Source organism: Hippopotamus amphibius, chromosome 5 (assembly GCF_030028045.1).
Source record: "Hippopotamus amphibius kiboko isolate mHipAmp2 chromosome 5, mHipAmp2.hap2, whole genome shotgun sequence".
Taxonomy (NCBI): Eukaryota; Metazoa; Chordata; class Mammalia; order Artiodactyla; family Hippopotamidae; genus Hippopotamus; species Hippopotamus amphibius.
The window spans coordinates 36,491,098-36,503,328 of record NC_080190.1 but is presented as its reverse complement, the minus strand read 5'-3'; the positions used below and the strand labels follow the sequence as shown (position 1 = coordinate 36,503,328).

The 12,231-nt window shown below is 37.3% G+C and overlaps 1 protein-coding gene across 4 annotated transcripts in view; it reads right to left on the bottom strand.

The window, feature by feature from the left end:
- CPEB3 (cytoplasmic polyadenylation element binding protein 3) overlaps positions 1 to 12,231 on the bottom strand; it is a 176,580-nt gene that overhangs the window by 95,565 nt on the left and 68,784 nt on the right. For all 4 annotated transcript variants that reach the window (XM_057736335.1, XM_057736334.1, XM_057736337.1 and 1 more), the window contains exon 4: positions 10,047 to 10,103. In XM_057736335.1, the coding sequence (XP_057592318.1) occupies positions 10,047 to 10,103 (57 nt within the window). The remainder of the gene's footprint in view (positions 1 to 10,046; positions 10,104 to 12,231) is intronic.

Here is a 12,231-nt window from a genome sequence, read left to right as displayed (position 1 = left end):
GGACAGCTAATACTTGCTAACCCTACATATCTGTACCCCCAGATAATGTAGGAAATTATACAAAGAGAGTGAGGGTGAACAAAATGGGTGCTGCTGTGCCCAGGCCCCTTAGTCAGCCTCCTTGTCTCCTTCCTACCAACGAGGCTCCTCTCATGTGGGAAGGAGGGTTCCTTCATGGAAGAAAGCTGGGGAAAGGAATGGACCTGAGAATGTGGGAAGAACCCTGGCAACACAGAAAACTGCTCATTCCCCTGACCCATCCCGACCTCTCAAAGACAGCTTCCTCTACTAACCTGGACTTGGAAAAAACCTCAGGGAACAATGAAAGCAGACCAAACCTTGAGGAGAAAGAAAGAACAGGAGGGAATACACAGCACAATCCTTATACGACTTGAATCCTTCATGCTCAGATAAAGCTAGACACTGGAAAGGGCGGGGGCACAGCAGCACTGAATTTCTCAAGACGTAACTACCTCTAATTGTGGTCTTTTCCATCCACCCTCCCCTCCCCCATCCCCCACAACCAGGTTCAATCCCAGACCAATTCAACTGCAGTCTCTGGTGTGGGGTCACAGGTATTTTCTATTTTGGTTCCCATTTTTTAAATTTAATTTTTAAAATATTATATTGGAGTATAGTTGATGTGTTAGTTTCAAGTGTACAGCAAAGTGTCAGTCATACATATACATATATCCATTATTTCCGAGATTCTTTTCCCATATAGGTTATTTATTGAATATTTGGTCCCCATTTTGATTGTAGAGCCAGAATTAAGAATTACTACTAATTCAAAAGGAAAAAAGGGGGCAAATGGGTAGAAGAGGGAAGGATCAGAGATTAGCATGTTAGGTGTGTATTTCTTGTCAGGTTTGGTAAATGAGCAACCACACTTAACCTTATTGTTGGTAAAGAAGGGATTAATGGGTCCATTTAAAATAAAAAACTTAGGTAGCAAATAAGTGATGGATCCAGGATTAAAGCCCAGATCTGTTTGGTCCCTCCAAACTGCAATATTTCCACTATATTAGGCTGGAAAAACAACAAAAACAGCTTTAGTCAGATAGCAAAGGTATGTGTGTGGAGGCTAACAAAAAAAAGAACACGAAGTTTCAGGTACTTAACTTTCCCTCCGGATCATCTGCATACCAAATCTTTGTTCAAGTCTCAGATTCCCGGTCTGCATATACTAGATGCCTGAGTGGCAGTGTGTTAAAATTCTTTGGGAAAACCCAAAAGAGCAGAAATCACGGCTCTTTTGGATTAAAGGACTGGTTGGCAGAATCATCTGTGTGTCCAAGTCATAGATGGCTATTTGCTGGCTGTATGAAATCAGCAAGTTCCTTCACCTTTTTAAGAAAATGATGACACTGCCATGTTTTAAACAAGGATGCAATAAAGATGAAAGGAATGACCATGATTCTCTATTTTCTATCAAAGTGCCCCAATAGCAGAAGGAAACAAATCACAGAGCATTCTTAAAACTTGCTGAAATCTAGAAAATCCTTCGAAGTCTCCAGCTTTATCTTAAAAATTGTGCTCAGTTTCATATACTGCTCTATCACACAGCCATATTTTGTTTGGATAAGAGAATAATTCTGGGGTGAAACTGGTGCTCAAGGAAACTTTTGACCATGTCTTGGCAAACCATTTTAAACATTACAAAGGCAGAGAGAGGTCTGTGAAAGCACTTTGTAAACTGTTAACTGCTAGATCCATATATGTTATTACCATCTTCCAAATCTTTAGGAAGGAACTAAGGTGGACTAGATATTCTCTAAGGCTGTTATACTGTGCTTTTCCACAGTCTCTCTGAAATATATTTCCCTTTCTTCTAGTCTTCCAGACTGAGTACCTACTTCACGGGCTGGGCATTGCACTGGAAGCCAATAAACAGCTATGAATAGAAGCTAGTCTCTGCCCTCTTGAAGCACACATATGAAAGTGAAACATCAATATTAAATAGTTAATTACAAGTGTCATGAGTGCTATAAAAGAGAAGTCCAGGTTCTACTGCCGACACAAGTGGAGAAAGCAAACAGGGAAGTCCACAGGGAAAAGTAGGTAACTTTTCAGTTTCCTGCATCTTTATTATTAGGTTGGAAGCACCCAAATCCTGACCCTTTAGACATATTCACACACACAAAGAACTTCTTCCAAAATCCAGTAAAGTAAGTTAAAAATATTTCAGACTTCACTTCTTTACAATATTCAATGCCTGGCCACACAGACCAGGTATATCATTCTATTTTTCAGGAAAAGAGCATTTATTAAGCATTCAGAGCATAAACAAGGTGACAAGTAATAATATAAAAACGATTGTCCCAGACACTGAATTTGTGTGTTTGTGTTAAACTAGTATAAAAACAATATAACCACTCTTAACAATTAAGTATTTAAAGCAAAGGTTATCACCCTCAACCTGAAGGCAGAAGGTTCTGATCCAGAAGGTTCTGGCTCCATCATGTCACCCTAGCCAATTCATATAAGTCTCTTGAACCTCAGCTTCCCTATCTGTAAAATGAGAAGGTCAAAACAAAACAACAATGTCCTTAGGTCCCCTACCACGTTCATGCGCAGAATCTGTCCAAAACAGTTTGAAATTTGAGTACTTAAAAGTTATATATCATTACATGTCCTTCTGATTACTATTCTGCATTTTTAAATAAGCCATCATTTACAATATATTCATTCCACAATTATATACTAATTTTACTTCTAAATCTGCTCAGATAGAAACATGGATCTTGCCTTCTAAAAGTTCAAAATACTCAAAGACAATGTCTTTAATCTGAGAGTCTCAAAATAATTCCTTCACTATCTTATTACTCTGCCTAAAAAAACAAACAAAAAAACCCCCTATTTACTCATAACCACTCATGGTGAGCAGAAATACAATGTTCCCTTCAAATTTTGGAAAATTCCATTTGGAATTCTAGCAAACCTGGCTCTATTCCCATTTTGGCATAAAAGCATCATGTGTTCAGCTCCCTCTCTGCCACTTCCTCTCAGCTGAGCCACTCCCCAAGGAGTTCACTCTCAGCAGAGAATGAAAGGGAGGGGGAAGAGGAGGCTCTGCAGCCACATCGGGTCTGCCCGACACAAAGTTCATACCAAAACCCTTTTACGCTGCCTCTTTTTTTAAATAAATTTATTTATTTATTTATTGGCTGCACTGGGTCTTCGTTACTGGGCACAGGCTTTCCCTAGTTGCAGAGAGTGGGGGCTACTCTTCATTGTGGTGCGTGGGCTTCTCACTGCAGTGCCTTCTCTTGTTGGGAAGCACGGGCTCTAGGTGCTCGGGCTCTAGATGCTTGGGCTTCAGTAGTTGTGGCACATGGGCTCAACAGTTCTGGCTTGCAGACTCTAGAGCGCAGGCTCAGTAGTTGTGGCGCACGGGCTTAGTAGCTCCTCAGCATGTGGGATCTTCCCAGACCAGGGATCAAACCTGTGTCCCCTGCATTGGCAGGCGGATTCTTAATCACTGCGCCACCAGGGAAGCCCCCACATTGCCTCTTCTGATTCAACAAATGCTCTGATACCCTCCACTTCTAACAGGAATAGAATCAAAGTCTTTCAAAATATTTTCAATGCATTAATAAGAGGAAAAAAGTAGAAGGCAGCCTAATCTAAAGCTCCAAAGTTTCTTGGTGTATCAGCTGTTTATAAGGTGTTAACAATCAATGACTTCAGAGTTTCTCGAGTGAGTGAATGTCTTTTTGGTTTTGTTTTTTTAAACTTTTTTTTTATGTGGGCTAATTTAAAGTCTTTATTGAATTTGTCACAACAGTGCTTCCATTTTATGTTTTGGTTTTTTGGTCATAAGGCATGTGGGATCCTGGCTCCCCAACCAGGGATTGAACACATACTCCCTCATTGAAAGGCTAAGTCTTAACCACCGGACCACCAGGGAAGTCCCAGGTTTTTTTTAACATATTAAAAATTTAAGTCTTTTGTCATATAGAGTGAAGTGAGTCAGAAAGAGAAAAACAAATATCATATATTAACACATATATGTGGAATACAGAAAAATGGTACAAATTAACCGGTTTGCAAGGCAGAAATAGAGACACAGATGTAGAGAACAAACATATGGACACCAAGTGGAGGGGGGGGAGGACTGAATTGGGAGATTGGGATTGCCATATATACATTACTAATAACAAAAAAATACCAAATTGTACACTTTAAATATATGCAATTTATTGTATGTCAATTGTATCTCAATAAAAGCTCTTAAAGAAAAAAATAAAAAAATAAAAATTTAAGTCTTCAAACATCCAAGGTTTTATTCTAGGACTCCTCAATTTACCAGTGTTTTTAAAAGTTTGATAAAGAAGACTGATGGCAAACAATCATCTCTCCCTGTCAGAGAGCAAGTGGCTCTTCAAATTTTTTTTTTAACTTGTGGGAAAAAATTCTTTATTTCATAATTATCAATGGGATAGCAAGTTTAGCTGTATTAAGTTCAAATTATTAGGTAAGACATTGCAGGTAAGAGGAAGATGTAGAAGATATCTACTGATGTATAAGCCTCAAATGGGTTTATTATAGTTCGGTGGACAAATAAGGCACACAACTATTGTATAATCTAACGGCACTTCAAATTTCTTGTTCACCTCTTATAACTTGGAACAGACTCTAGTTATAAGCTAAGAAATATCAAAAAATGAATGGCATGAAAATGTTTAATTCAAATAAAACTGAATCTCTGTTACATGACAAAGCTAGTCTTAAATAAAACCCAAAAAACCCTCTTCTCTAAATAAGACTATGCCCCCTACTTTCCAAATGTAGTAATACTAATACCTTATTTGTACATGTCCTTAATCTCATCTAAATCTCACACAAAGAATGAGGTAGAATATCATAACTGTCCTTTTGTAGGTTTTTTAACTAAGGAGAGACTTAGGAGATTCAGAGACTTGCTCAACCAGAAGCCATCCTTATCACATGACTTCTCTAATATCACATGACTTCTCTAAGATCTAAGCCCTCTTGTCCTCTGAAAAAGGGGGACTATATTACTTCAAAATAGTCTTAAAGCCATTGTATTTTCTGTTACTGTAGATTAGTGTACATTTTCTAGAATTTTATATTAATGGAGTCATCTAGTACGTACTCTTTCTTTGTCTAGTTTTTAAAATACGGCATAATTATTTTGAGTCATTCATGTTGTTGCATGAATCAACAGTTCGTTCCTCTTTATTACTGAATAGTATTCCACTGTGCAGATGACCACAATTTGTTTATCCATTCTCCAGTTGAAGGGCATCTGTATTATTTATAATTCTGGCTATCATGAATACTGCTGCTTTAAACATTCATATAACACATCTTTGTGTGGACATCAGTAAATTTTTGAGATAGAACTGCTGCATCCTACGGTAGGATGCAGCAAACTGTTGTCCGAACATGGCTATCCCATTTTACATTCCAAACATCACTGAATAGCACTTTCAAAAGTGCCAAACATCATGAAAGATACGGTAACTCTAAACCCCAAAGAAGGTGCATGTTCCAGTCAGGAAACAGAGGCAGGAAGCATTTCATGCAGAAAAAAAGATTCACACAAAAAGAGGCAGTTTTAACTCCAAAAAGATTCACACAAAAAGAGGAGGTTTTAACTCCAGCACAGCCACTCTAGCCTTTGAGTGACTTGTTGGTGTGCTACCTTAAATTCCATCAGGAAAACCTCTATCTAAATACAAACAATATAAGATATGTTTTGGAAGTTTAACATGCAAAGAAAAGGAAATCTTCAAAAGGCAACAATAAAACTGATGCAAGCAATCATGACAGCAGTTCACCTGAGCATCCGCTACTAGGCGGCTATGCTAGCCTTTACAAGAGTTATATACAGCCACTCGAGTGGTCATTATCTCCTTTTTACAGGTGAAGGAACCAGAGACAAAGAAGAATGTGGCCCCAAGGTCATACAGCATGTCAGAAGTGGGATCAGATCTGCCTGATTCTAAACAATGCTTTTCAGGGCTATGCTAATTTATTGCTCCATCTTCAGGTTTCACAAGCCTTCCAGGCTACTTGGAAGATACTTCCCTGAGGCTGAATGACACTACCCCTTAAGCCACACTACGTCCTCTGTTTCTAATGTTGTACTCATCAAGCAACTTCCTGATATTTCACTGTTTTTCCAAGCCCATTCTCTACTTGAAAAAAGAGGAGCTGACCAGTCAAAAGGAATAAAGTGGATATACTCAGCAGAGTTCTCCTACAGTAAATCACAAGACCAGGCATTCTGGTTTTGAACATTAATTCAAGCATAAATTTGGTTCACTTGACAATGATGGAGGCACCAGTATCCTTTTCAGAGGATCATCACAATAGATGAAAAAGCACCAAGTCAGGCATCAATCCCATACAAGCCCACAACTGCTAAATGCAACTCTATACCTAGAGTGTAATTACACACACACACACACACACACACACACACACACACACACACACACCCCTCAAAGAAACAAAAAACACAAAATACCCTTAGGTGCTAGAAAAAATCTGGCTGATAGAACTACTACAAATATAGCTGGAAGCACTCTCAGTAGCCTCCTTCCTTCTCCAGCAGGAAAAATAAAAATACATTATGCAAACTTCTAGCGTTTTTGGTGTAAGGGTGAAGAGGATGAAAAGAGGGAATTATTTAAAAGTTAACAACAAATACATTAACAGTTTAAATAGAAGGGGCATACTGTCTCAGAACTAACTATATTTTGGAAATACCAAACAAGGGGCAGATCCTACTGATGGGGCAGAATTTCTTCCCATCTGCACATCTATATTCTATAATACTTGAGGACTAATATTTTTGGGAACAGCCAAAATTTAGATGTGCCTCTAATTTCCTTCCCTAAGGTTGGCCTGCTAATTCTTACTAGATTCATGGTCTTGAATAGGAAAAATCAGGAGATTCTCTAGCTTTACATAAACTTTGCCAGTCTTTCTACACCCTAAATATCTACAGGTGTACTGGTTTTCTACCCTCTTCTCCCAAGCTCCATTTTCTGGCTTCCAGATGACATCAGCAATGGTGATTCTGAGAGGAAGGTATAGGTGAAGACACTAGGAACCCCCAAAAATGGGAAACTGGCCCATTCAAAACTGGGCACTAGTAGTGAGAAGTGAGAATGTTCACCACATGAATTGGGAGACTGGGATTAACATACATACACTAATATGTATAAAATAGATAACTGATGAGAACCTGCTGTATAGCACAGGGAACTCCACTTCGCTGTACAGTAGAAACACAACATTGTAAAACAACTATACCTCAATTAAAAAAAAAAAGCTCACATGACACCTCTGTCTGTCTCATCAAGTCAGGAGAGCTGACAACAAGGTGTCTTCAGGAGAGATTTGGGTTTGAGTGAGATCAAGGAAGTGAAAGAATGGGAGATTTTTTGAAGACATAGTGAATGGCAGCATTAAGAACAGAGTTAGGAAGCATCAATTTTGCATACCAAAAAGGGTTAATAAAAAAGGAACTACAACTGACTCACATTTCCTTTTTTAAAAAATTTAACCATTGACTCAATTCCTTTAAATTTTCTTAGCCAGTCCCTTCTTTCATGAAAATATAGTTCAACTTTAACCCAGCCCCTTTCAATAATCACAAATTCTGAATTAATAAAGATTTAGTGATTTGTGACCTCATCTATACGAAGATCGAGGGAAAACAAGAAGGACAGACCAGTTACAGGACAATAATTATTGAGCTGACAAATGTCAGGCACAAAAGGGAAGACAAAAAATACATAGGTGTGTTTGTGCATGTGTTACATAAGCAAGTCACCAGATGGGCTGGGCCCAACTATGCCAAAGGGAAAAAAAGCTTTATCACAGCAAATCTGTCAAAACCTGTAGACCTCACACATAACTACCAAGGAGGATATTTTGTTTTTTCGGATCATTGCAAGTTGAAGTCAACTTTGAAAGAAAACTGACAAATACAAATCTCAAACCTCGGTTGCTTTTACAATTTCCTTTGAGGAGCCTATAAGGCAGCACCCACAATCACTTGAAGATAGATGTGCTCTGGTATCTGCCATAATGTTGCAAATATACATAACTCCTCAACATTTGATATAGATATTAGCAAAATCGCCCTTTTGGTACTTTAAAAAATACTACAGCATCACAGAATCTTCATTCTGAAAGCAATCATTAAGATGACCCAATTCAGTCTCCTCATCTGTAAGATGAGGAAATTTCAAGGCTAAAAGGGGAATTTAAACAGCATGTATAAAGTGAAAAGAACATAAATGAAATCTCTTATTTAGAAGCAGAGATTAAAGAGAATCAAATCAAAGAGAACTAAAACCTTTTAAAAAGAAAAGCGTCCTTTAGCTTCATTTCTTACACAGAAAATCATAAATTATATTCTCTCCCTCTTGCAGAAGAGGACTTACACCACGTCAAATTAGGTCTTTTCTAAAATAAACACTTAGTCCTTCAGGCAAACACACTATCATACTGTTCTTTTCTTTTACATTCAATTTTAAATCCCATCACCTAACTGAAGTGTTTTCACAAAATTTCACAAAATTTCTGTGGCTCAGCAAGTTAAGCGTGTTTATTAAAACTCACCCCAAAATACCTACTTCTAGAAAAAAAAAGTTAGAGGTATCAAAATCTAACTGTAAAGTGATCTTCCTTCTAGAAAATAAAGGAGGAAAGTCTGGAATTTTCATTGTTTCCAAGACCCTCGAAAAGAGGAGATACTAGTTATTTAGAAGAAAATATGCATGGAGTGGATTGGGACCTGCATTATCAAACAATGCCATCAGTTTTTAGCAGTGCTCCTTGGAAGGTATGCTACATATCAGAACCAAAAGAAATATGAAATATATATTTTAGAGATAACCTAAAATATGCCCTAAGGAACACTAATGGCATTTCAACATCCTTACTCAAGCAAGAATAAAAGAGGTAATATTGTAGATGACCGTTGATTTACCCAGTATGTCTTCCACGTGTCTTGAGAGTCAGTCAGCTTGTGTGTCAGGGAAGATGAGAGGGGACAACCTGATATCACTCATCTGATAGAGGAGAAAACTTACTATATCCTGAGGGATTCAATGGCTTGTATCATCCTTTAGACAAGGGATAGTTTCCATTTAGAGAATGTTCTTCTGCAAAGCTGTTTGGTCCACAGATATTAGGAAGGGGAGTTGATGCCAGCCAGATATTTCTTGCAATATTATTTAATACAATGACTTCCTGGCTAATAAGGTTTTGATGCTCCAGAACCCAAATCCAACAAGTATACTGACAAAACCATTTCTAAGCAGCAAAGATATTGATACTATTCCTATGCAAACTCCACTAATGGGAGACCCCTGGTGTCCAGTTTGAAGCACCAGTTGGCTATCTACTGCACGAGAAAATTCTGAGTTATAAGCTGATTTATTTATTCACACCCTTTAGCCCAGTCCCTCTCTCGCTTCATCTCCCTCCTTCTACCCCCCTCCTTCCTTCCCCCACCACAGCGGTACACAGCAGGGGTCAGCAAAGTTCTCTGTAAAGGGCCAGACAATAAACAGTTTAGGCTTTTTTGGTTCTGCCATTGTAGAACAAAAGTAGCCACAGACACCCATAAGTGAATGAGTGTGGCTGTGTTTCAATAAAACTATTTACAAAAACAGGCAGTGGGCCAGATACGGCTCAAGGGGCTGTAGTTTGTCAACCACAGTTATACAGCAGCAGTTCTCAAACTTTAGCCTGCATCAGAATCACCTACAGAACTTGGTAATACACAGATTTCTGGGCCCCATCCTTAGTTTCTGATTCAGCAGATCTGTAGTGGGGCCTGAGATTTTGCATTTTTAGTAAGTTCCCAAATGATGCTGATGCTGCTGGTCCAGGGTCCACACTTTGAGAACACACTTTGAAAGCCACTGGTATAGAATAACGGTCTATACTGCACTCAGTGGAAGGCTGAAATGTAATGAACAACTGAGAAAGTGGAAATCACATGCTGTAGACCTGACTGCTAATTTTACAGAATATTTCATATGAAGACTTACTGTTAAGTGCCATAATATTATCTGTTCCTGGATGATGAAAATTTATTCCCATGCGTCCTAAAAGATAAAATAATTTTACTTTAAGCACAAAGAATTCCTAATATAATCATAAATACATTGTACAATATGAACATTACAAAAAACTAAAACAGATTAATCTATAACAATGCTATCAAAGGCCATAGCAGTTAAAACAGTTTTAAATCAAGTCATAAAACATACACATGAAAAATCTTAAAACAAAGTCTCAATAACAATAAATAAACAAAACAAAACAAAAAAGAAACTTCCATTATAATGGGAAATTTTAATGCATCTCTCGCATTCCAATTTAAACATGCCAACTCCCTGGATTAAGCATTTTATTTAAACAATTCATACTGCCCTGCAAAATCAAGCAGCAAAATAATGAATTCAAAGAAGTATATAAACTTGAAGTTTAAAGGGATTTAAAAGATAAAGGTTTCACATTGTCTTGAAAATACAACATAATGATCAGAATGGCGACCAGAAGAAATATGTAAAATTTATATAACAGATATAGTGGGGTAAAATGACCGGCCTAAAATTTTAGGGTTCTTGTGCTACCCCTATCACTAACTAGTTATATGACCTTGGACATAATGCTTGTGTCCAGACCTGTGTCCTTATAGGGGCTGGCTACTTGTTTTGTATGCCTCCAAGCGAAGAATCATTTTTACATTTTTAAAGAGTTGTAAAAACAAATACAAAAATTAAAAAACAAAGAATAATGTGCAACAGAAACCATATGGTTCGCAAGCCTAAAATATTTACTCTCTGGCCCTTTTACAGACAATGTTTGCCAACCTCTGGTCTATAAGATGACAAGTCTGAATAAGATGTTGCAACTAATAGCCTCCAGGTTTAAGAGTAGAAGATATATTAATTATTTGGGAAAAAGGAGGTGGATGTGATTTACTTATACTATGAGGTATTCAAACTTAACAATAAACAAACAGTCGCTGGGAAGTCTGCCGTTTTTTAGTCTGCTGATCAGAATTTCAGGAAATGGCACATTGAGAGGGTGTCTCAATCTCTGACTTAGGAATATTCCAGATATGGGTGTTGTTCCTATAAACAATGGATGTTCCCTAATGTCCTCAGAATAATAATGGGTTATTAAGAAATCCAAGAAAGTCCAAATTTAGCTCATTCAACTTCATTTCCTGTACTACAATCATTTATGGTAAAGAACTATGTAGTTTACACACACTACATCAAATAATAGTTTTTATATGTTTCTGGAACTACTTATGTTCCCTAATGTTAAGGGGTGCCCCTCTCTATAGTCCTCCAGAAGATGGATCCTTTTTGTACTCTTTCCATCAGGTCTTGGGACTTTTCAACCTGGAAAGATGAAACTGAAAGGAAGCTCAGTAGTTTTCTAATTATCATCCTCTCTCCTACACTGATTACTTCCAATTCAATCTTGGAAGCAGCAAAACAAGAGCCTTAGGCAATGTCTTGCAGATGAAGACATCACTACTTGCTGAAAAGCAGAAAATTTTTTTGCCTTTCCTGGTATCCTTCCTAATTCTGTTGGTCTCTTTGACTTCAATGATCTCTAGATCAAGATCATCAAACAAAGATTTTATAAGAAACTCTAGTTCAGTGTCAGACCCATTAGAACCAATTACTTAAATGTAATCTAATTTTTTTCCCAACTAAACACAAATTCTTTTTAGTAAAACACTTATGGCTTCTTTAAGCTACTTTCTCTACCTCTTCAAAAATCAATGTTTACATTATAAAATACAATATATTTTCATTAGAGAAAAAATTAAACAATATAGAAAAATAAAGAAAACAAGATCACCAAAGACAAGCTCTGTTAACATTTTGATTTATAGTCTGCCGGTTTAGCGAGTATACATGTGTAAAGGTTCTTTTCTAAAATAAGGTTTATTTTATAATTTTTTTAAATTTAATATATTGTATGCCTTAAGTTTTACAGTTATTATGGGATTCTGAAGGCGAGAGAAAATAGCAGCAGCAAAAGAAAAAACGGACTCCAAATTTAGATGAGGCCATTTCTTCTTTTTCCCTTTTGTCCAACAAATACTGCTGTTTAATCAGCTGTGAAAATAGAATCAAGTGTGTGACATCTGGTGACTTTTGTTAATGCAGTCTGGTGCTGCCAGCGTGACATTTTGTCACCTGTCCA